The sequence below is a fragment of the Nilaparvata lugens genome, chromosome 5 (assembly GCF_014356525.2).
Source record: "Nilaparvata lugens isolate BPH chromosome 5, ASM1435652v1, whole genome shotgun sequence".
In the NCBI taxonomy this organism is placed as follows: Eukaryota; Metazoa; Arthropoda; class Insecta; order Hemiptera; family Delphacidae; genus Nilaparvata; species Nilaparvata lugens.
In genome coordinates this window covers 64,377,988-64,405,150 of record NC_052508.1, presented here as the reverse complement: position 1 = coordinate 64,405,150, position 27,163 = coordinate 64,377,988, and the positions used below count along the sequence as shown (strand labels likewise).

Here is a 27,163-nt window from a genome sequence, read left to right as displayed (position 1 = left end):
ATAAATATCGTGAGTCGAGCACAAGGCTTCTTTTTCCAGTCAAAACTGTTGTATTTTAATGATTATTTTTATTTCTAAAAATATTTCTTGTATTTGACAATTTGACAATAAATTTACATATTGTGGATTCGCAAGAGCCTCTGGACGCTTAACACCTGTAATTCGGATAAAAAATCAGCCGGCAGAGCTGCCTACACCCGTCCAGAATATCCTACAATTCCACAAGAAATAATATTTCCGCCGTACTCTGATATAAACCGCCTGAGAATCAGGTGTGATAGCCTACCAATATCTCCAGGCAATTCAAACCCGAGCACAGCGAATGTAATTTATTTCTTATGAATAACAAGTAAATTCAATATTGATATTCCAATACCTGAAATAATTCCTACAGAGGAAAACCAATATGGTAATTATAGACCGAACTGAGCAGGATCTAATTAGAGAAATTACTGAAACTGGTTAACAATTATGCAAATTTATTGATGAATTATAATCGTTAAGAATCAAATAATAATAATTAATTAAATAATTGACAAATTGGAATAATAGAGTTTTCAAAATTTGGTAATAAATGTTCTTGATATGAGATAATAATATGAATGTTCTTGGTAATATAGTGCAATTAGGATTTTAATAGGGGTTACACGGTATTATAGGAGGATATAGTCCTGCACTCTTTCACAATAATTAATTGATAGAAAATTGTAGCTTTCTCAATTCACTGATTGGATAGAATAAGTATTTTTCGCTCACCAACTCGATCGTGGGGCCCCAATTCACTTAATAATTTTATTTCACTTGAAGATCTGGCGTGGAATGGCGTCACCCAGGATTTAGTTTCACAATTCTTCCTCAGGAATAAGCTTATACAAATTGAACTTGCCTTCCAATTTAATTTAAGAGCACAAGACTACAGAGGAGCTACACATTTAACACACTGGATATATTACATTTAACAAGAAGAGAAACCATTTAAACATTAATTTTAATAGGACAAATTAAACGGGTCCTGATAATTCGATTCTCAGAAGGCAAGTGTCTCTTCTTCCCAAAAAGCGGAAATCACCTGGTCTTCTTCTGAGAAGAAGAACCACGTCATTTGGGCAAGAACCAATCCTGTGCCTAATAAGAAAAAGTCCACCAATGGGAATTTTTCCACGCGGTTTTAATATTTAAATTAGACACAGAGGTTCGAAAAACACAGAAAATGACAAAAAATTACGTTAAACGGGAAGACTATAAAATTAAAGCAGATAAACAGAAAATAAACAGGGGTTGCAGAAATGAACAAGCTTGAGCTAGTTTTAAAATGAAAACAGACAATATAGAGATATCACAGTAGCACAGTAGCTGGTGGTATCAACAGCTGACAGATAAGGCTTGTCATCAATTTTGGCGCAATTCACTCTAACCTAATTATTGAAAATAAGTTAGTAAACATTGGTAGGCAGTTGACGAATGACTCTGACAATAAATTGGTAAATTATACGAAATAATACTGTAAGAATTTAATAAAACTATAATTGAATGAGTTTTACATAATTTGACGTGAGTACATTTGATTTATGTCTCAATTATACATTAATTTTAGAAAATATGCTGGCATAGGCTTGTATCCTGACATAAAGCCCCCAAATTAGAAAGGTTTTAGGCCATTAAAGGCTTTCTAATTTCAATCAAGAAGGGTACAATGACATATGCTAACTTAAAACTACGACTTAGGGTCTATCACAAAAAATTCACAGCCAAACAACAATCTGCACAAAAAAACATGATGTTGCAACAAATATGCATGGCTTTGTGCCGCAGCAGTGGTGCCAGAAACCACAAACTAAGGTCCCGGGATTTTTGCCCAGTCAGACTTACAAAGGAAGTACAGAGGTGGGATAATACCACATGCACAGAATCCAAAAAATCCCTACGGTGAGAGGATGGGTGCACAAGCCCCCCATCACTCCTCACAGAATAAAGAGCAGAGGTGCATGAGTGAAATAGACCTGCATAGAGTGCATAGAAGATGCCAAAATAACAATATCAAAGGGCCATGCCAACAATTAACAATTTTTATCAAAAATTTACAATTTGACATTAATAACAATTTTAATCCAATATTGCAGGTCTGTTAAAATATAACTATACCAAGTTTCATCAAGTATGCCAGCTTACAAAGATTGATAATATCTCTCTGTGATTCAATACATTTAACTAGTCTCCACTTGTTCAATCAGAATTTCTACCCTGTTTATTTTTAAAACTTGATTCCAAAATTCCCTTCATTTCTCAACATTTCTATACAAAAATACAATAAGTAACATAATATTCAAATTTTCCTATAAATTAGTTGCTGAATGCATGTTTTAGATTTCTGATGCATCATATTTTTTTTTTTAAAAATACTAATCACATTTATGTGATTACAATAATTTCATTAAGTTAATAACAATAATAACATATAAATTAAGAATTCTAATCTATAGTGAGCTTTCATGCTACAAATATAATATTCAAGATAATTTTATCACCAAATGATAATTAATAGTTAATAGTGCATGTATAATGCAACAGCACAAATGATAACAACAATAATATTTCAAACAAACAATACTGATAATAATGAAGACCATTCAATGGTTGATTTTCAATCACAAAAATATCCTACACCTAAAATTATTAATAAATATCACAGCGGACTATTTTTCTATTTTATATAATTTTTTTTTTTTTTTTCTGGATAATTCAAAATAACTTTACTTTATAGTTTAGAATTAATTTCAAATTTAGTTGTAATTGCGGGTAGGCTTAACTTGCCAGTGAGCAAATCTTTATATTACAATAGTAAACAATATAATACAATAAATAAACAACTTGCTTTGAGTTGTGGGTGCTGTGATGATAATGTGAAGATCCAACGATGCAATGTGGAGCAGCTGGACCGATGTGGAGCAGCTTCGGGAGGCAGAACCCGCAAACCATCACTACTAGTAGCCTCGTGGGGCAGAACCCGCAAACTGTCACTACTAGCTGACGCAATAGGAGCAGGCAGATTTTTCTCTTCTTCATGACCGGATTTACCGCTGTCACGTGGTTGGGAGCAGTGTGAATTTTTTCCGCCAGACTGCAGCACCTCACGGTCGGTTACTCCTACGATTGGAATAACTTTTTTTCTGACTGTCTCGTTTTTATGATGATTGATGCCAGAGACAGTCGAAACTGGTTGTCAATTATTGTTATTACGACGCTGAGAATTATTTCCCTTCTGATTATTAGAATGGAACTGCTTTTTGTTGGACTGAGATTGTTGGTTGGGCGACGAACTGGTTGTTGATACAGATGGCTGCGGTTGAGTGACATCATCGCTTCTGTTTATGTTTTGTTCTGGAGTTGTAGTTGAGTCGACTAATTTATTTGGAATAAATGAACTTCCCTCATTATAATTTCTCCGATGATTATCTCCAAATCCACGGCTATTATTTTGAGGTCGACTCGGTTGACTGCCTCGATTATAATTACGATGAGGAGTTTCAACTTCATTCACGACAACACCTAATCTCTCATCCTTCTGATGGTTTGTTTTGAAATTCCGTGAACCAAATTTATCGTCTACACTCTGTACTCGACTCAAACAAGCCTCAAACTTGTCATAGGATTCAAAACTTTGCGAGCTTAATGCCGTCTGAATGGAATAAGGTAACTTCCCAATTAATATTTCGATCAAATTTCCATTCTCGATTGGATTATCCATCAGATTGTTCAAATAGCGAATGTGGGCTGAAAAGGCACTCATGGACAGCCCCGTATTCTGCTTGTCATATCTGCATGTAATAATGTGAGACAATAAATTTCTCTGTCTTGCGGGAGACCAAAAAGTAGCTAAGAAGTTGTCAATAAAATCCTTTAACGAGTTGAATTCAGTAATGCGACTTCTGAAGTGTATCAGTGGTTCTTTCTGTAGACATAGTAAAAGATGCATTCTCCACGTAATCCATGGTATAGTAGTAACGGAATCAATAGCCTGCAAATGCTGAATGAATGCCCGTGGTTGAATGGTGCACTCAGTATCATCAAATATTGGTAAAGATGACAAGATTTGTCCAGTATTATGATTATTACCACCAGAAACGTTAGCCAAACTATTCTTTATTTGTAGACACTCGGCTTTAGTTTGATCTAGCTGAGTTTTCAATCCCTTAATTACTTCGGGATTTAAAGTTTCAGCTGAATTCTGTGTGACATCTGCTCTCAGCTGGTTTATTTGGGCCGTGTGATTTGTTTGCTGAGCCTCCAATTTACCTAACCTCACATCATTCTGAGCTAGCTTAGCATTGGCCTGGGTAATCTTGCTCTCCAATTCACCATTTGCTTCAGTATTTTCCCGGTGTTGGTTTAGAATTCTTTCACCAAATTCACTTCTCACCGTTTGTATTTGTTCATTTGTATAATTCTTAGCTTCAATTTGTTTTTCATCCATTTTTTGATGTAAATCCTCAACGTTACTTTTGAGTTGCAAAAAGTTTGCGGTCATTTCTTCCACTTTCTTGTCCAATCTATTACTGGTTTCTTCTATTTTCTTGTCCAAACTATTACTTGTTTCTTCTATTTTCTTGTCCAATCTATTGCCGGTTTCTTCTAATTTCTTTTCTATTCCAGCAGCAGTGGTCTTGAAAACTTCAAGTATGGTTTCGATCGTCCCAGGTGGTAGATATGGCAGCTTCTGCGGCTGTTTGGTCTCCAACTCAGCAGCAACGACATCATTGGAAGACGTTTGACGATCTACCTCGCGCCGATCGATGTTGGCGATTGGTGATGATTGCACCGAATTAAGTATTGGCTGACTTTCCTCTAGCTGAGTCGATGACAAACGCTCTCGAATGTCGCGCTCAAAGTCAACTGAAGTCGCGCTGGTTGCCGGTTTTGGAGGAGCTTCGGGTGAGACAGGATCTGCCGGTGTAAACAATGTGGTAGACCCATCCAGTTCCGTGGCGGGGTTTGCCATGATTCTCCCAAAAAGTGAAGTGTAGACGAAATCCAACAAGTGAAAAATAGTGAGTGAATGATAGTGGTGCGCGCAAATTGGAATAACAGAATCAGGTCAGTGCAAATTATCTTGTAGTTCTGAAGAATTAATACCGCTGACTAATTCCCACAACTTCAAAGCAAGACAAAATCGCGACAATAATACGTTTTAGAATACAATAATACTCTACAATATAATATACCGTAATGATCAACATAAAATTCAACACAATCAAAATAATATCCAGTGTATGAACAATCACAAATTAATAAATAAATCGACTACCTCAAGCTTGTTCATTTCAGGGATTAATACATCAGAGTAACACCGTGTAGCCCCCATTAGTGCAACAAAAAATACCTGCTCAATTCGATCAATAATTATTAAGAAATAAAATTGAACAACAATATTGAACAGAGTATTGATGGCTAGGCGACCCACGACTCCACTGAAAAGAAATATTTATATTTCTGCTCCCTCTCAAGCGTAGATAAGTCGATCTCTGAAATAAATTTATGATTATTAAGATGAAATAAGCTCCCTCTCCTTCACCGTCCCTGTTCGGGCGCCAATCTTGTGGATTCGCAAGAGCCTCTGGACGCTTAACACCTGTAATTCGGATAAAAAATCAGCCGGCAGAGCTGCCTACACCCGTCCAGAATATCCTACAATTCCACAAGAAATAATATTTCCGCCGTACTCTGATATAAACCGCCTGAGAATCAGGTGTGATAGCCTACCAATATCTCCAGGCAATTCAAACCCGAGCACAGCGAATGTAATTTATTTCTTATGAATAACAAGTAAATTCAATATTGATATTCCAATACCTGAAATAATTCCTACAGAGGAAAACCAATATGGTAATTATAGACCGAACTGAGCAGGATCTAATTAGAGAAATTACTGAAACTGGTTAACAATTATGCAAATTTATTGATGAATTATAATCGTTAAGAATCAAATAATAATAATTAATTAAATAATTGACAAATTGGAATAATAGAGTTTTCAAAATTTGGTAATAAATGTTCTTGATATGAGATAATAATATGAATGTTCTTGGTAATATAGTGCAATTAGGATTTTAATAGGGGTTACACGGTATTATAGGAGGATATAGTCCTGCACTCTTTCACAATAATTAATTGATAGAAAATTGTAGCTTTCTCAATTCACTGATTGGATAGAATAAGTATTTTTCGCTCACCAACTCGATCGTGGGGCCCCAATTCACTTAATAATTTTATTTCACTTGAAGATCTGGCGTGGAATGGCGTCACCCAGGATTTAGTTTCACAATTCTTCCTCAGGAATAAGCTTATACAAATTGAACTTGCCTTCCAATTTAATTTAAGAGCACAAGACTACAGAGGAGCTACACATTTAACACACTGGATATATTACATTTAACAAGAAGAGAAACCATTTAAACATTAATTTTAATAGGACAAATTAAACGGGTCCTGATAATTCGATTCTCAGAAGGCAAGTGTCTCTTCTTCCCAAAAAGCGGAAATCACCTGGTCTTCTTCTGAGAAGAAGAACCACGTCATTTGGGCAAGAACCAATCCTGTGCCTAATAAGAAAAAGTCCACCAATGGGAATTTTTCCACGCGGTTTTAATATTTAAATTAGACACAGAGGTTCGAAAAACACAGAAAATGACAAAAAATTACGTTAAACGGGAAGACTATAAAATTAAAGCAGATAAACAGAAAATAAACAGGGGTTGCAGAAATGAACAAGCTTGAGCTAGTTTTAAAATGAAAACAGACAATATAGAGATATCACAGTAGCACAGTAGCTGGCGGTATCAACAGCTGACAGATAAGGCTTGTCATCAATTTTGGCGCAATTCACTCTAACCTAATTATTGAAAATAAGTTAGTAAACATTGGTAGGCAGTTGACGAATGACTCTGACAATAAATGGTAAATTATACGAAATAATACTGTAAGAATTTAATAAAACTATAATTGAATGAGTTTTACATAATTTGACGTGAGTACATTTGATTTATGTCTCAATTATACATTAATTTTAGAAAATATGCTGGCATAGGCTTGTATCCTGACAATATTTATAAATTTTATTTGATTTGATATGTCGTAAGTAATAAAATAAAGTTTTAAAAAGAGTACTTCGATTTTCTAATTTTTACATAAATACAAGTAGCTCTTATCAAAATAGTTGAAATATTTAACGGTAGGTGTATTGATATTAATCAGTATCTATATTGACTGTTATATAATTGAATTGATTTTCTTATTAGAATGGAAAACAATTTAACGAATACATAAAACTTTGGCTGAGGGTAGCAGACCAAACATTTACAAAGGACAATGAAGAGAGACTTGTCAATTTACAAGTTTTCTAAATTTACTAAGTGATAAAACACTGAGTGACATGTAAGCCAAAATTGAAATTGGACGATTTAACTTATTATTAAATAGTTATACATCTGCACAGCCAAATTCAAGTATCAGAAAAAATAACATATAAAAACAGATGAGTTAGAAGAAACATGGGAAATGGTTCAAAAAGAGACGAGGAATAGTTGACGAATCATATAATAATTTATGTTGATTTTAAATATGTGTAACGCTAATTCGCCTCACATTGGGTAACGTTAAATGGACTAGCATATAATGGCGGTCAGACAAACTTATGTTCTCTTGACAAAAAACTACACAACATCTTGAAGAAATTAAAAAAATGTAGTGTATATGTAGACATTTGAGACTAATGAGCTTTATATGTGTTGTGTATCTGCCATACGCTGAATATAAATAAATACATTTGTTGATTTATAGTACGTCTTGAGAAAGATTTGAAGAGTTGAGAAAGAGATTTTTCCTACAGTTACGTTGAAAAGTGGCCATTGCTGCACTGATTACAGAACGCAAAGAATCACTTTTCCGCTCTAGTGCGGGAAAAATTTTCTGCACTCCAGATTTGCAACATGGCAACGCAAAATACTCAGTAGGTTATATGGAGCAACAGTGCAGTAAAATCAAAATGAAGTTGGTAACAGTGACTGGGCTGCTATAGTGAGCAGAGGTGCAACGAAGCACAACGCGCTAATTATTAGTATTATATATTATAACCAACGACAACGAGGACTTTAGGATTTTAGGATTAAGGTTTCTATCAAAAATTACACAGAAAAACATTTGATGCATTTCAGGCAATTTTACCCATAATTACCCACTTTTCATATTCAATGGTAACTGTAGGAAAAACTTAATGTGAAATACGTGCGCAAAGTTCCTTTGCTGCACTCAAGAAACCATTCCGTAAACGTTTCTTTCGGTGCAGCAAACTGTCACTTTGCGCACTAGTTGCACAAATAACTATAAAAGTGAGAAAGATATGCAAAAGGAGTGAAAAATAGTTATAGACGGGATGAAAATTGTAAGTGGTCAGTATCGCAAGTTCTAGGATTTTCAAGGGATGAAATCCAGAGTATCAAAAGCCATATACACTATTATGCATTTTCGTTGATGAATGGATTTATTTTGAATTTTGACTGAAATTTACCTCAGCCTCCCTATTCTCGTTGTACTTTTGCCTGGCCAAATGTCGGTCCAGCGCTCTCAAAGTTTGTGAATTCAACTTGTCATAGAAATTGTCCTCGCCTCTCAGCCAGGGCATCAGCGGCACAGGAACGAACTCTGGCTCCTCTTCAATCACTATTGGCTTGATTTTCTCCATCCTATAGAATAAAAAAAATACCGAAATTAATAGGTGAATAGAAGCTGATACTAATTATTTCAATGAATACCCAGTTTTAGTGTTGAGAAAAATTTTATTCCACGACATCCTTTTCTGATATAAAATTTTAAATTATTGTCACAATAATTTCTCAAGAAAATTAATTCGATGATAAAATGTATTTAATGGAAAGTTTAAGCTTCTGTGGATCCTTCTTTGACGTATAGAACATATATCGTCATCATTTTCATGATTATTGTGTTACGGTACATTACTAATTCATTTCATGTTCCATTCTAATGTCGTTGTTGAGTTAAATTATGTTACATTGATCAAATGAAAAACAAATACTCTACCTAATCTCATTTCTCAAGTCTGGTTTGTAAGTTTTCACCAACTTTTCATAGTTTTTGTTGAACTCCTCATCTAGTTGTTTGTGAACGAAGGTTGTCACATGCAAATCCTTCCTGCAACAAACCAAATTTATCTACTTATCAATATTGAAATTACATTAAAGTATAACATTTTAATCAATTTTACAAAGAGAAATCGGACATTGAATTTACTAATACTGTTTGTTAAGCTTGATTTTATTGATATTTCATAACTTTAGTACCTCATAAAAACGTTAGAGGCGAACGTAAACAGCAACAAGCAAACGGAGGAAAAAATCAAACCTCTCCATGCAGACATAAGCAGACATATATGCAGACATCTGAGTGCGTTGCAACATTCGATCATCTAGGAAGGGATTATTTCCTCCATTTCTGTCCGTCTGTTGGTATGTGTTTGTCATAACAATAAGCTATGTATTCAATGTACTAATTGTGCTTCTTCATGTTATCTTTGTAGATAATGCTGTAGATCATCTAACCATTCAAGCCATCGAAAAAATAATTTATTATATTTTATACATATTTTACACATTTTATATATGAATTGAGAAACAAACCTATGCCTAAAAACATAGAGAACCAATAGCGTAAGTAGATATCCGTTTATGTCGCAACTTTTACTGTTATCTCAAGTGATAGTCCACATAGTTCTTTCCTGTGAAGCTTTATGACGCTGGTAGTCTCTCATATTGTGCTGTTCATACACTCTTACCCGGTTCATACACTCTTACCCAAAACAGTAAAAATCGACAATAATCGACAGTAACCGGCTTGAGATAATAGTAAAAGTTGCGATATAAACGCCCTATACCATGGGATATCTACTTACGCTATTGTTTAAATGTTTATCTATGCTAAAAAGCAGTCGTTAGGTCATGTTAGAGGCCCTGAAATTGATCAGATGCGACCTGAAAAATCTGACACCAGACCTGAGCCAGCCAGGTCACTTGATAATATTATCTTTTAATTTTCTGTAAGCGTTTTTTTAGGCATCACTTTAACTTATATTGTAAATATTAATTACCCAATAGAAGCGACGGATACTTTGAACGCAGCGAGAGGCTTGATGAAGTAGCAGTGGACTTTTTCGTAAAGCAGTTTGCTCTTCTCCAAATCGAAGCTCAACTTGCGCTTCACCAGATCCAACTCGCTTTGCAGTTTTTCGTCAAGGTGTGCGGTGACTCGAGGGTCGATTTCAAGCTGCTCTGGGGTCAGTCTGTACTGGGCGGGTAGTGAGTTGTTTCTGAAAAGCATTAATTGAAACAATAAATTATAAATAAGCAGTGAAAAAGAAGTGTACAAAATAATATACCTATATAAAATGTTGGCGGCTCGTGCCCGCGGGGCGGGTGAGGTGCCCGTATCTTAAGGTGCGTACAGATTTACGCGTCGCGAACATGAGCAATTCACTTTTAATCAGCTGACTATATCTGTATTTTTACAGAAACGGTAAGATACAGATATAAAAAGCTTGGCATCAGCTGATTAAAAGTGGATTGCTCATGTTCGCGGCGCGTATATCTCTACGCACCTTAATACTGTACAGCACTTCGCCTGCTTCGTGAGCGCGGGCCGGCACTGATGTTTAGTGGAGTGAATATGAAACTGGCAACCAGCTGGTAGACCTAAACCCTTCATGGACTGAGCCATTGACATACATAAAATGTAGATACCTTGTAATAGATATCACTATGATTCTTTTATATTAGTATCGTTTTCATATTTAACAATATTATAACTTTTACTAGATACATAACAAATATAGTTTCGCTCAGGGTAACGCAATGTTTACCCTGACCGAAACTAGTAGAGCTCATTTGGAATTACAAAATTAATGTCAATTTATTTTTGAGAGTTCAACTTGAAAGTTACTCTGAAAACAAGACCTCACATACCTATGTATGTAGCCTTCATACATGTAAGTTTATAAATGCATATTTTTCAATGTTAAGTGTTATATTTGAATATAGTTTGGTGTTTTAATTTCTCTAGATCCAAAATGTTCAGCTTTTATATATTTTTGGACGAAAATTAAACTTGAACGTTCTACAGTAGAAGCATAACCTATTTTTGGACATTTTATTAATTTATCAAAATTTGGGAATGGAATAGTTTTGGGCCAAGCCTGGTGTTCCTTCCTAATTATATTTATATGATTTGTGATTCTGTCCACGAATAAACGAATATTATTTTTGTTTTCTTATTATTTTCCTTCTAACTAGAACTGACGTTCATCCTACTACTTCTCTCTTATTAATATTTACCGTATTTTTGTAGTTTAAAATCGTGAAAATATAACCATGTTAGTATGTGAGTCGATGTTAACTGAAGAAGAGAAATACTAGATGGGGAAAGTAGAAGCACAAAATAGGGAAAAACTTGTTTAGATACTCCGAGGTTAGCAGTGACGGAGAAAAAAAAGTGACAGGGTAGTAGGTGTAACACAAATTCCAATTGGAAGGAAAATAATGTGAAAGACAAGGAGGGTAAGACACAACACAATAAACGAGAATAAGGCTGAGAAGTAGAAGGAAAAAATGAGATAAGAATGAACAGGAAAACCAGCGTATGGAGAAAGGTGCAGAAAAGGCAAGGAAGAATGAGATGGAAAAGGGTAGAGTTTGTAAGAAAGAATAATGAAGGAGTAGGTGAAAAGCAAAATCGAAAGATAAACTATCACCCTAAAGAGAATGAAGAAAGAAGGAGGATGCATAAGAAGAACAAGAATGAAGGCAGAATTTTCAAGGAGTATAATTGAGGAGAAGAATTGAGGATAAACAATCTTGGAACATTAATAAACATAACGACTATGATTTTAAAAAACTACAAACTTTTCCATTATCTTCAAGAATCTCTCCTTGCAGTTTTTCAATCTTTTCCGAACTTCCTCTTTGCGAGTTTCAGCCTCATGCTTCCTTTGCAAATCCTCAATTCTCTTTTTCTCCTCTTCAAGACTCAAATTGGCTCCTGGGCCTTCATCTGGCAATGCTACAATTTTATCCTACAACAGAATAGATTTAATAAATTAACAAAACACTCTCCTTAACAACTGATTATATGTTACATATTTCGAACGTTTATATATTCACTTTTGAACAATTGAATTACGACATAACAGTCAGATATTTATAAATAAAAGCTATTAGCTTCTACTCACATTGGTGGATCGCTTTCAGACTCTAGGCCCTTCATCAACACTGGTTGACACTTCTCAGGAAAAGCTAATAGCTTTTATTTATGAACTGACTGCTATGACGTAATTTAATTGTTCAAAAGTGATTATTAACAAGCAGTTCGTAATGGAAACAAACATTGAAGAGTTTATATATTCTTCTCATAGTTCCAAAATTTGTTATTCATTTCAATTTATTCATTTTTAGTAGTTGCTAACATTAGTTTCTCTATTTATCTGAATTGTGGATATTTGATATTGATCAGGATGCGTTTCATTGATTAACAATTAAACAATTTATAAATAGACAGGAACATAATAATGACACATGAAGTTATTATTAACATAATAATGACACATGAAGTTATTATTAACATAATAATGACACATGAAGTTATTATTAACATAATAATGACACATGAAGTTATTATTAACATAATAATGACACATGAAGTTATTATTAACATAATAATGACACATGAAGTTATTATTAACATAATAATGACACATGAAGTTATTATTAACATAATAATGACACATGAAGTTATTATTAACATAATAATGACACATGAAGTTATTATTAACATAATAATGACACATGAAGTTATTATTAACATAATAATGACACATGAAGTTATTATTAACATAATAATGACACATGAAGTTATTATTAACATAATAATGACACATGAAGTTATTATTAACATAATAATGACACATGAAGTTATTATTAACATAATAATGACACATGAAGTTATTATTAACATAATAATGACACATGAAGTTATTATTAACATAATAATGACACATTCTAGAGCAGAGTAGTCGACATAGACGAAAGATGGAAAAACTTCAGGTTCTATTCAAATTTGAACTGGTACAGAAATACATATTTTTAGCTTTGTAACAAATTTATTTTTTCTAATTTCTATATGGATCAATAAAGAATTTTCAAAATGTCCATGTTGTTTTCATGACGGAAGATTTATTAATAACTTCATCACAAACATCAAAATCTAAATGTCAATATCAATATCAAAATTACAAATTACTAAATCACTTATGTTTTGCAGTGAATATTAGAAACTACTCACTTTTTGGCTATGAGAGATGGAATGCTTTTCACTCAGATTTTTTTCATAAATGGGCATGTGGTCTAACCTCAAGAAACTAGTAGCCCTGACAAAGCTCTAAACCAGGAGCGATAGAATACATTCCACTTCACAAAGCAAAAAGTAGTTGCTATTTAATTTTTTTACTTAATAATAATAAACTTTATTGCCAAAAACAATACATACAAAATAATAATAGTCAATCATCTAGAGCATAAACTAATAATAATAAATAATACAATTATGAATATTATAAACATTCAATTCTCTTGACAATAAATACTCTCATGCAAGGGAAGCTTCCCTGTACGCATGGAGGAGTTGCTGCAGACCCTAGAAACTCTCTTGTGAAACAATTCTATTTGAATTTGAAAACCAAGAAATGGAATTTCCAGAATTTGTTGAAATCCATTTCACAAACCTGGTAGAAACTCTGAGAAGAGGTTGGATCCTCTAGTTTGAAGAAAAAAGGTTTCTTGAAAACAAAAAATATTAATGTTTAAATACTCACAGATAACCCACTATAGCCAACTTCTTCTCCTTCTTCTTCATCTGCAAGCAACCCAGGCAGCATAATTCTGAACGCAAATATGTTGCTATCATCTCCACAACTGCACAGATACTTTTTGTCATGACTAATGACCAATTTGGTGACTCTGCCGTAGACATTGTCATGGATTGGCACATCGAGGTAATCGCAGAAATCATCGGAAAGATCATCACTAATATTCACAACTCTTATGACACCGTTCGAAAGCCCGAAGAATTTCAGATGGAGATCGCTGGAAGTCCTGAAAAATTTAGAGAATTTCACTGGTTTTTATAGATGAGTAGAACTGATAAGAGAAGTAAAAGACTTTGAGATTCAAGTTAATTCACTGTCACTTTCAAGACACAATTGGAGAATCCAAACAATTCCAGATAGAGGTTGCTGGAAGTCCTGAAAAGTTTAGAGTTGTGTGAAATTCCAGAGTTTATTTTGGAGAGTTGAGGAGTTCAAAATCAAGTTTTTTATTTACTTTTGATGGAGATTATTAAAAAAAAAAATTATTTCTTAAGAAACAATACAATGTACGTAACATATAATTAACATAAACTTAAACATATATTTTGCACGCAAAATATAGAGTGCAAAGTGCAAAGGATGAGACTAGCTCAGCATATCTCGTTAACTTCAAATCTTATACTGACAAAACTTTGGCTTGTATGAGGATAGTTAGAGTGATGAACACAAAGATTGGAGGTAAATGAACCTACCGTCTCCAATGAGTTCATACAACTTCCAGGAAGTGATTTCAAAGCTTGAAACTGCCAGTCAGTGGAGTTGGACTCGAGCAGTCACCCTTCCAGTGATTTTGTCAGCAACCGATTTGGAATTAACAATGAGGAACAATAAATAATGGGCCAGGCCGAATGGTAGAGTAGACTAGAATGTCACAACTCCAGTTTTCTATCACTGCATCTGATTTTGAATCTCGTCAGTATTGTTCAAGTATGTCATCGCATCACCCATGTTCAAGCAGAAGCTTATATGGTTATCACTAAGGCTCAACTCACACTTACTCGACTCAGGTCAAGAAGAGACTCGACTTTAGTCGAGAGCATGTGTTTTCAAATGGTGAAGTTGCGGAGACTAGAATCGACTGGTCTGAGTGTCACCATTTAAAAACACATGCTCTCGACTGGAGTCGAGTCTCTTCTCGACCTGAGTCGCGTAAGTGTGAGTTGAGCCTTAGCCGAAAAATAAGACTACTCACATGTTACAAGAAGAAACAATCTCATCCTCGAGTGATATCAGTCGGTGTTCCATGGGTTGCTTATCATATTCGGCATTCAAGTCACACTTGTACAGGTAGCCAGCATCGTATCCACCTACAGACAGCCACGCAAATCCCTCCTCATCATATGTGCCGAACAGTATAGGGGTTGGGTCTTTCGGCAAGTACAACGGAGGTAGTTCTATCTCAACGTCGGAGTCAACTGTTCATCAAGGAAAACCTGAATTACTAAAGTGAGCCATATTTTTCATTTATTTCTATAAGGCTGCTAGTTTTAGTTTATAGAATCACTAGTACACTTTCTTTCATTCTCTTTGATGACATAAAAATATAGAATCACATAGCCTATAGAAATAGAAATAGAATTACTAGTATCCTTTCTTTCATTTTCTTTGATGACACAAGTATGGAATCACATATATAAATAGAAATACAGTATAAAACTAACTATAGAATAATATAGAATCGCTTGAATCTTGATTGATGACACAAATAGAATAAGCGGGTACTAGTGATTCAATATTATAATATTATAGTAAGAGATTCAAATGTTGATTAAGAAAGAATAAAATTAATAAAGTGAGATTAGCTTTAGACTGTAAGCGTTATATATAAAAACCTCAATGCTTTCCATTCAGCCAATACTCACAGTTGAAAATGAATCTCACAATAGAATTATTTTGATAACAGACAAAAATGATGTGACCAAGTCTCAATATTCTAAATGAATTTTTGTATAATAATGACGATGATATTGTGTAAATTGTAAGACATACGCATTTGATAAAATACTTCAATTTGAAAGGTCATAATCACTTATTTATTAGAATAACAAGATAATCGTTACGGTTGTTACACCATTATAACTCCATACATTAATTTTCAATGGTAAGTAAGTTGTTACCATCTCCTATGCTTTTTTTTCGATTATTGAATTGAGAAAGTTATTAATACAGACAAAAGTGAATTGTACATTACACAGAAAATAGAAGTTGAAAATTAAATGGTAGATTATTAACTTATATGACTCACTAAAATAAATAACCTCCACATTTATTTATGAGAAACACAAAGATCTGGTTGCACAGAGTCTGTTAATTTCCAATCCCGATTAAATGTCACGAGAACCGAACAGAGGAGCCTTTTTCTCAGAAAAACCTTCTCTGATTGGTTTTTAAGGGATTTTATCATCAAATCTAACAGGTTTTCGTGCAACTGGGCCGAAATGTGTAAACACAAATACAATAAACTATGAAGGCTATTAGAATAATGTATAAAAATTTGATAGTTTAGTGTTATTTACAATGTTAGTGTTATGTCATAGTTAGTTGTATGCCAAATGATAAGTTGAATTGAACACAGCAAAGAAGAAAGTTTATTAAGGGATGAAATTGGAGATCAGTTCAAGGAACTTTTTTCAGTATTATGAGCAGCTTGTTGGGAGAGTCCAGAATAATTGGTACAGCCTACCTAAATAGATCTCCTCATTGATATCCAAATGCGGATTCTCCTTTTTCAGTTTCTCCAACTCGGCCTTTTTCGCGTCAAGCTTGGCCTGCTTTCGGTTAGCGATCTCTTGCAGCTCAATGCTTCTCAGTATCTCCGATTTGATGCTTGCGAACCGACGCAGCTTGGTTGCCAAATTGTGCAACTCATAGCTCACCACTTCAAATGACTCTCTCTGGAGAGGGAACGTCACCTCAAGAAAATGGCCGTCCGAACAGCATACTAGGAAGGTTGGCGACTGTAGAAACGAATTTTGGTTTGATTAGTGAGAATGAGGTGTAAGATTGGATTAGTTTGTATAGACTATACTAATTGACAGTGAACGTGACAAATTTTACAATAGTTAACTGAATTTATTCGAATGTAAAAAGAATAAAACAACATACAACTATGAATCTCACTCTGTATTGAGAAGTTCAATGTTTAGTCAAAAGGCAGTATGGCATGATCAGCTCGCATGCAAATTGTAAGGCCATTTCAGCATACGTAACATACGTAGTAACATAGGTTACGATTTTAGACCGCCGTAGCGTCTTCGGGCGATGTAACTGGTATCCCAACGTATAAATACACAAGCTATGAACAGGTCACACGAAAATAATTATATTTTTTCATTCTTTTTGTATTTGATCACAGTTTGAGCTGTGGTCAAGTGTCATTTCCAAGTTCAGAGCGCATGCGCTGTCCGAGATAAGGAGCGATGGCTAAGTTACAAACAGCAGCATTATGGATGCGTATTATGTAGCGCCATCGACGCGAGACAGAGGTACGCCGGTTAGAAATGGGCATATTTTTTAAAATTGAGAGATACGTCTTACAAAAAATTAAATAAAATAAAAAAAATGAATTAAATTAAATTCAAATAAAACATTATTGATGAATAAAAAATAATTTGAATACTGAGAAAAAGAGCATTAGCTTTATAATGCTAAAGACATGAATAATGTACCTTTTTTGTGACAGTGCTCACTCACTAAACATACATTACATTTTATGAAAAGCCAACAGTAAAACATGCTTTCTCTATGCTTCTTATCGTACTACTCATCTAGTATTTGAGCATCGTTCAACACGACTTCTAAATTTCCATTTTCCTCACAACTATATGTTTCATGAAAATTGAAAAGTCTAGTAAAACTACAAAAACGAACAGTAAAAATTGCTCACACTAAATAAGCATAGAACAGTAAGTATGTAATGGAAGAAATGTGAATCACTCAAATATTTCTGCTTGACAAGACTAATAAGTTTCCATTAAAATAGGCTTCTAGTTAATCGTGGAGAAAGAGCAATTTATATTGGATTAACTACATCAATGAATGTCTTTTTTGAAGAAATAGAGAATAGTGTTCTTACAAGAATTAGATTAGAAATAATTATGTTAACAGCTCTAGGATGTTCAATATAGGCTACATTTGATAGTAATATATGTTCAGTAATTATTGAGTTTTACACGAATTGGAGGTGACAAACTGGATTAAAAATTAATTATATATCAAGGCATTTTAAACATTAATTTAATATTAGAACGAGAACAATTCAATTAGATATGAAAAATTAATTATATAGCAAGGTCTTCTGAACATTAATTTAATACTACAAGAACGAGAACAATTCAATTAGATTAAGTAGTTATAAATATGATTCTATTAAACGAAAAAATTAAAAATATCACTTATTGCATCTACCTGATCATGTTTACAACAAATAGACGTGACAGAAGCTGGAGTATTTATGAATCCAATAGGTTCCAGCTGAATACTGTCTTGATCAGTTGTGACAATTCGATTGGCAAACACACAGCAATCAACGCCTCCACTCACTAACATAGTGCCTTCTTTGTCTAGTGCCAATTTTGAAATGATACCGACATGGAACTTCTCTGACTAGAACCAAAATCAAATATTAATTGAGACATTATAAATCTTGTCACAAAGTATGAAGGTACAGAATTGGAATATTCATTGAAAGTAACAAACTACAAAAAAAATCAATTATTATATATAAGACGTTTTGAACAGTAATTGAATACTAAGAACGAAAGCGATTCACTTAAATTCAGTACTTGTTAATACGATTGAGCCCTATTCACTCATACACACAATCATACACTAGTATGAAATATAATGTATAAAATTAATATTTTCTGTGTTTAACATTCATTCTTCAGTTCACATACTTTATATTATTCATCAAATAGTTAGCTATATTGTCAGTTTATTACTGAATAAAAGCAATGAATCTTCACTCACAAAGGTAATATGAACGTAGTCGCCCAGAAGATTTTCATCATCAATGGAAATCTTGTCCATGTCAATCACAAATATCTTGATAGTTCCATCAACGAATCCTCCAATGAAAACTGTACCAGACTTGGATACCTGAAAAAGTTAAAATAAAGATGAAAATTAGCAATTTCGAATGCAATATTCAAATCTAGAATGCAATATTACCCAAGGGCCCCCGAATTCAATCACAGTTTTACCTTCCTTTTGTAAATTATGACGATATTGGCAAGGCTATTCTATCACTTAAACCGAAAAAGTCATATGGAATTGATGGAATATCAGCCTGGCTGCTACATCGATCCTATTCAAATATTATTGGACCATTAACCTATTTAATTAATGAGTCTTTCAGTCAAGGTCATTTCCCTGCAGTTTTCAAACATTCAAGGATTATTACGGTTTTCAAAGGAGGTGACAGATGTAGTGAAGAAAATTATTGTCCTGTAGCACTCATACCTACCCTATCAAATATTCTTGAGAGGATTGTTCATTCTAGGTTGCTATTTCATCTGAATTGTCACAACTTTTTGTCAAGTCAGCAATTTGGATTTAGGCCAAAACGAAGCTTCACAGATGCCATTCTATCTTTTTTAAGCTCTATCATTGATCAACTTGAACGTTGAGAACCAGCCATATGCTTATTTTGTTATGTATCAAAAGCCTTTGATAGAGTTAATCATAAAACACTCTTACTCAAGCTTGAAATGTGTGGGGTACATGTTTTATCACTTTCATGGTTCAAATCATATCTTGAGGACCGGTCTCAGTTTGTTGAGGTGCAGGGAATCAAATCAAAAACCTCCAAGGTTAGCTCAGGGGTGCCCCAAGGGTCAATATTGGGCCCTCTACTTTTTCTCATTCATATCAATGACCTGGAATTTGAATTACCGCTTTGCAAGGCTCTGTTCTATGCAGACGACACTACTCTGCTTTTTGGTCGTCAGGGAGAGAGTATTCAGTTGAGGGTGAATAGAGCAGTATTATCTATGAATGATTGGCTATCTGGAAATAGTCTATCATTAAATGTGTTCAAAACTAAATTTCTCCAGCTTCTGACAAAAAATAAGTCACCCTTTCCAATATCCATATCTGTAAATGGTAGGCACATTAGTGAATCCGCTACGTCCAAATTTCTGGGAGTTACTATTGATAAGCATTTCTCTTGGATTCCTCACATCACTGAAGTGTGCAGTAGACTTAGTAGAATGTGCTTCTCACTGAGAATATTAAAGTCACTGTTAAATAAAGAATATTTACTTACTGTTTATCATGACTGTTTTGCATCTGTGATGACTTATGCAATGGAAGCTTGGGGGTTCTCATCCCATTCCAATGAGGTGTTCAAGATACAAAAGCGTAATATCCGAATTATAGAAGGCCTTCCAGTATATCATACATGTAGAGGGACTTTTAGCAGACTTGTAATTATGACATTTTATTGTCTTCTCGTTTATCGGTCTGTTATATATATATATAAGAAGGAATGGTGATCGTTTTACAACTGTAGGAGCTAGCCATAATTATTCTACAAGACATGGTACCAATTTGCTACTTCCCCAACATCGTCTTGCCTTGTCTGAAGGGGATATAAATGTCACTGGTATTAAAATGTATAATAAATTACCAGATAGCTTGAAGTCAATTGATAATGATGCTTTGTTCAAAAAAAACCTTAAAAAGTTTGTTGTAGAAGGAGAGTTTTACTCGTTGAATGAGTTTTTGTCTGGCTGACTTTTTCTAACCTTTTATTATGTTAAATAAATAAAAAAAACATGTTACCTATGTGTATATATTTGTACTCATGACGACTGCGATATACAGACATTTCTTGTTATTGTATTTATGCGGAAAATAAAGAATTTGAATTTGAATTTCAATATTCAAATCAGATACGTTTCAATTTACGTTTAAATTTTCGACTGAAAGGCAAACATTGGTCTGTAATAGCCGACCTGCAAGAGCACACCTAAATTAGAAGCGGCTGACTCTAAAGTTTCAGTTTTTGAATGTGCCGTAGAATTTTTCCGGTGAAATGTAACGTAAATGGCTGGTTCAAGTCTTCCAGTCATGACAGAACACAATTTGTGAACTTCAACTGTGGTCGGTAAACACAGTAGAAAGCATCTGAACCTGTTCCTTTCAACACTGTCAAATTTTGAACACCATCAACCTTTGATCACCGTTAACATCTGACTGAACACCATCAAAATTGAACAGCATCAACTTTTGATCACCGTCAACATCTGAACATCATTAAAATTAAACAGCATCAACTTTTGATCACCGTCAATATCTGAACATCATCAAAATTGAACAGCATCAACTTTTGATCACCGTCAATATCTGAACATCAATGATACATCTATAATTATTGAATCAGTTAAATAATTACATTTACATGTAACCAATACAAGACTTTGGTATTACATTTGAACTCGAACTATACCAATTTTATCTTGTCGCCAATATACTGTTGTTGAATTTGATGTAACCATTGAATTATTAGTTTTGAAATCAATAATTGAATTATCGAAAACTCTATCAGATCAATTCATATCAATACTCACATTCACAGGAAGCCAGAGCAACACTTTGATATCAGTTTTAAACTGCTTGACAAGTAGCAGTTTTCGTTTCTCGATATCGTAGACATGTAGCCTCGCATTCTGAGCAATGGTGACTAGGTGATGACTTATCGGAGAAATGGCCATGTCGAAAATGGGACCTTTGTGGCAGCAGTAGAGTCTCACCGGCTTGGGAAGGTCAGACTTCATCTCGGCATCTATTGACCACAAGCCGCTGTAATCCTGGATAGATAGAAGAAATTAGTGATTTATTGATATACTTGAGATGGGATGGCCATGTTATATAATAATATGATGAGTTCCGTTAAATGAGATAAAATGTTCGATTTGATGTTCTATGACAGGGAACCCGAGCCAATAAGACTACATGTAATAATATAACACAGTGAATTGAAGCACTCACGACTCGACAAGACCCATTTCAACACAACACAAATCTGGTTATCTAATGATTTCAATCTGACGGAACATAATGGAAATAGCAATAACACAACACAATTCAACAAACAACAATATTCTGAATGATGAAACAAAACTAGATGCAACAAACACAAACTCGATCGAGAAGCTCGGCTCAATGCGCACAAACGGATCAGTGTCTGGCAGATCCTGCTCGTTGATGTAACCGTAGAACCACTGAAACTAAAGCAGATTGTTACAAATTGAAGCCTACATTTTATATTGGTACGCAATGTGTTGCATTATGTTTTGTTGCGTCAAAAATCCAATTATTTTTTCTATTGAGAGTTGAAATTTTGTGTAAGTATAATTATTGCTTTTAATTTGATAGTGTATTGGATTTAAATGTGTTGCGCAGTGCTCATGCGTGTTGCATTTTGCTTAACTGAGGTGTTGAGTTGCGTTGTATTATTGTTATTTGAGATTGATTTTGTTGAATTTATGACTAGTTGTAGAGTGAACAGTCTATTTAGCCAATTTATACTGTGTTGAGCTGTGATTTAATGTATCATATTAACGTGTATTTTTTCTTTAGGGCTACTTTTAATATAAATAAAAATATAAATCTCAGTTTCTAAATTTTCACTTGAAAATGGTATTGTTGTCCGAAACATGTTGTGAAAAAATAATTAAAAAGGGTACTGATATTTATATTTTATTTATATATTAACGTGATACGTTGCGATTTTCACTACCGGTAAGCTACAAAAACCGTAAAACTGCTGATACATGGGAAATGGATGATTTCTTCCGGTATTTAGATTAACGTTGTAAATTAATTACCTGATTAACATTAGTTTGCTATCCTTATTTTTCATTCGACAAAGCAGATAGCGCTATCCTTTTCTAACTCCGCACCATTGCCAAACCTATTGTAGGTATTACAAAAACGGTACACTCATCCATTATCCAAAAAATTCACATCGGTTTCCTCTGTTTGACAAAATTAACAATTATTCATTCAATCAATTATGAGAGTTCAAAACTTTTGAAAATATTAGCATTTCAGAAACAAACCTGATTGTTTTATTTTTAATGCATTTCTTCTATCATTCATTGAACGCCCATAGAAGGGGTATGTGAATTTATCAATAGAGTTCTTGATTCATTATATACATATATTATGTGAAAGTTTACCTTCCCATAGTCACTTGTACAAACTATAACAGAGATCGGAACTCACTTGTCCGAAATAGCGATGATTGAGAGGATTCTCGTCAACCTTGCTGAGCGACACCAGCTGTGCCCGTCCAATCTCATCCTTCACCTCGATTGAGAAGCTCGGCTCAATGCGCACAAACGGATCAGTGTCTGGCGGATTCTGCTCGTTGATGTAACGATAGAACCAGATCTTTATGAATCCGTCCAAGCCTGTAACACAGAACGGTGACCTCGATTTCAAATACACTATACAAATTGATTTGATTTTGAAACAACTACTATCATCAAAAGCTAATCGAGTTGAAAGCAGATTATGGTCGGTAGAAAATACTATGTTAGTTTGAGTTATCAATTGCATGCGTCATTGCATGCAATCAATTAACCACTACTCGACAGATGGTTTGTGATAAATAATTCTTTAGTCCGATTTTTACGGTAATATTGGCGTATGAAGGAGGCTCCTTTTTCTTTTATATTATCCTTAGAATGCAAATTTTCAAAAAAACGTTATATCTACGTCGACGCACAATTTGAAAAGGAACATAACTGTAAAATTTCATGAATTAATATAATATTCTTATTCTTCGAACTCCTTTCCTAATTCATTTCTTACTGCTACCCTTCCCGTTTCCAACAGCTATTCTGATTTTATTACTCACACCAGCTTCCTATGTTTCACCCTTTCTTATATAACTTGCATTGTTCTCGACTGTCCAGTCATCTTTGTCCCCTTCAGCATTGCCGCGTTCGCCATAAATGCGGAACAAATAAACATAAATACATAAAGAGAAATGTAAAACCGTAGGCTTGAATCGTAGACCTCACTTCGCTCGGTCATTTAAAGCTACAATTAATAGGATTACCTGCAGTAAGCAGATAGCCATCATCGTGATTGTAGGCGAAGTGAGTGATGGGCCCTTGGTGGCAGGGCATGCCCTCCAATTTCCGCGCCACCTGCATCTTAATCATGCCCTCGTCCCACACCAGAATGTTGCCCCATTCGCATCCTGTCAATACCTGAAAATTACATTAAAATGTCTCAGAAAATAGTACTTGAAAGTAAATCAGAAACTAGTTTGAGAAAGTTGGTCAATAGATGAAATTGTTCAAAAACTATTAGTGAGGGTTGCACAAAAGCCGGTAAAATTTTAATCGTGATCAATTTCACGAGAACCAATCAGAGGGGCCTCCTTTACGAAAAAGCCTTCTCTGTTTGGTTCTCGTGAAATTAATCACGATTAAAATTTTACCGGCTTTTGTGCAACCGAGCCCTTAACTAAAAACTATGACTATAATTATATATATATATATATATATTATATATATATATATATATTATATATATATATATATATATAATTTTATATGTGTGTGTGTGTGTGTGTGTATGAGTGTATGTGCGTCTGTGTACACGATATCTCATCTCCCAATTAACGGAATGACTTGAAATTTGGAACGTAAGGTCCTTACAATATAAGGATCCGACACGAACAAATTCGATCAAATGCGATTCAAGATATATATATATATCGTATGAGATAGAGCACATCACTTCATTTTCTTTACAAAGTAAAAGTCACACAGTTCAATTAAGTGCGTCAAGTCATTGGATGAAATTTGGTGTTGCTTGATGCACCTCGTCAAGGTTTACATTAAATTTAAAAATTGGGCATTCAAATATTAAATGATTAACTACAACTATTTGAAAACTATAACTGAAAGTCATCAATTTACAGTTGCCCAGTAGATGAACATAATCAGTAACCAATTGAAAGTAACTAGACCAAACAAAGTAATACCAAAGATTACCTAGACATAACTGGACATAGAGCATCTTTAGAGTAAAAAAGTAAATTCGTATGGTTTTTGCTGGTGGGGAGTCCCTTGGTCCCACCTTGCCTGAATATATCATTAAGCCATCAATGAGCCTTACGACTGTCATACTTCAGCCGGGACAGACAGTTTAGAGTCTCTAGTTAATCTATGGTAATACTTGAAGCACTGGATAATCATTTCAATCATATATGATACAGGGGCTGTCTTAATCTGAACCCTGAAACGTTTTTTTACAAAATTAAAAAAAGTCCAATTGTTTTTATTTGAGTTATTACAGTTTTATCATTGGGTCTACTCCTAAATTTCTTTATTGAAAAAAAATGGAATAATTATAAACACGATGGAATGTAGTTAACAAACCATTATGCAATCATAATATTATAAACAGTCACTACACATTCAGACTATCTGTTCGTTCTTTAAAATTTCAGTTGATAAGGAGATTTTAAAAAATTCCATACATCCATTATAAAATTGTTATCTATACAAAATCTCAACAGCTATTAACAATAGCAATTATTATTACGTTGTTCTTATTTTCACAGGAAATCGTTTATTATATCAGAGAATGGAATCAGATATTTTAATTAGATAGAACTTTGAGAAAGTATATTGTAGGCAATTTGGCTTAAATGGATTCAAAAAAGAATAAGAATAATTCAGGACACATTTCATCCTCATGGAAGCAATCATTACATTATGCAAATACTTGCATCACAGTAAATTGATGGGTATCTCTTATTGTACTAGAACTCCAAGAGACCAGTAGTTCCGCTTAAATTCGAAATTGGATTATTAAATCATTCACTTATAATTTACAATATTACTTTGTAAAAATTTTATGAACTAAATTCAGAGACTTAAGGTTCAGGAATGCATGCTGTTTTTTGTTTAGCGCCTGTATTAGTTTCCAATATTGAAATTGTTTGAGCGATTAAATAAATATTGTGTCAGTGAATAATACTGACCTTCTCATCAGGCATGGCGTAAAGACCCATAATGTCGCAAATTTCAGTTTTTCCAAATTTGCCAATTTCCCCCTGCAACTTTAACCCCGTGAAAGTTTTTGCCATTTTCCAAAATTTTATGTGACCAAGGCCTGAAATAATCATTCAATAAAAGGATTTGTCGATTTGTATGTTAAAATTGTAAAATTACAACTTTACAATGTTGTAACATTGTAACATGTTACAGTTGTAACATACAATGTTTGTATGGTACATTGATAAATAGCTTAAAATTATTTTTCCTACAGTTACGTTGAAAAGTGGCCATTGCTGCACTGATTACAGAACGCAAAGAATCACTTTTCCGCTCTAGTGCGGGAAAAATTTTTCTGCACTCCAGATTTGCAACATGGCAACGCAAAATACTTAGTAGGTTATATGGAGCAACAGTGCAGCAAAATCAAAATGAAGTTGGTAACAGTGACTGCTGTGGCTGCTATAGTGAGCAGAGGTGCAACCAAGCACAACGCGCTAATTATTATTCATTAAATATTATAACCAAGGACAACGAGGACTTTAGGATTTTAGGATTAAGGTTTTTATCAATAATAAAATTACACAGAAAAACATGATGGATTTCAGGCAATTTTACCCATAATTACCAACTTTTCATATTCAATGGTAACTGTAGGAAAAACTTAATGTGAAATACGTGCGCAAAGTTCCTCTGCTGCACTCAAGAAACCATTCCGCCCTCGCCTACGGCTCGGGCGTAAACGTTTCTTTCGGTGCAGCAAACTGACACTTTGCGCACTAGTTGCACAAATAACTATTTCGAATTGGTTTGCAACCAGATTGACAGAAGACATGTGACAGAAGACAAGGCGGTACTACACCTTATACAAAGTCGAGTGCTTAAGTGAGATCCACTCCAAACTGTCAGCTATCCTCATACAGATTGCGGCAGTAAAGATTAGGCCCTAAGCAGTTTCAATGAGCAATATAAAATAGCTCAGGATAAAATATATATATATATATATATATTATATATATATATATATTATATATATATATATATATAATATATATATATATATATATATAATGGGAACATGCTTTTATTTTCCAAATCGGTTGAATATACCATTTTATATTAATCAGGTTTCAAAAATAATGTCCTAACGATGGCG

The 27,163-nt window shown here is 34.0% G+C and overlaps 1 protein-coding gene across 1 annotated transcript in view; it reads right to left on the bottom strand.

The window, feature by feature from the left end:
* The window catches only part of LOC111054152 (cilia- and flagella-associated protein 44), a 58,832-nt gene that overhangs the window by 20,523 nt on the left and 11,146 nt on the right, over window positions 1–27,163 (bottom strand). The window contains exons 5-17 of the mRNA XM_039429577.1: window positions 25,995–26,125; window positions 24,054–24,207; window positions 23,213–23,400; window positions 21,553–21,792; window positions 18,950–19,078; window positions 18,386–18,583; window positions 16,662–16,935; window positions 15,171–15,393; window positions 13,925–14,204; window positions 11,961–12,130; window positions 10,154–10,372; window positions 9,091–9,201; window positions 8,561–8,735 (exon numbers count right to left, since the gene is read on the bottom strand). Coding sequence (XP_039285511.1) covers window positions 8,561–8,735; window positions 9,091–9,201; window positions 10,154–10,372; window positions 11,961–12,130; window positions 13,925–14,204; window positions 15,171–15,393; window positions 16,662–16,935; window positions 18,386–18,583; window positions 18,950–19,078; window positions 21,553–21,792; window positions 23,213–23,400; window positions 24,054–24,207; window positions 25,995–26,125 — 2,492 coding nt within the window. The remainder of the gene's footprint in view (window positions 1–8,560; window positions 8,736–9,090; window positions 9,202–10,153; window positions 10,373–11,960; window positions 12,131–13,924; window positions 14,205–15,170; window positions 15,394–16,661; window positions 16,936–18,385; window positions 18,584–18,949; window positions 19,079–21,552; window positions 21,793–23,212; window positions 23,401–24,053; window positions 24,208–25,994; window positions 26,126–27,163) is intronic.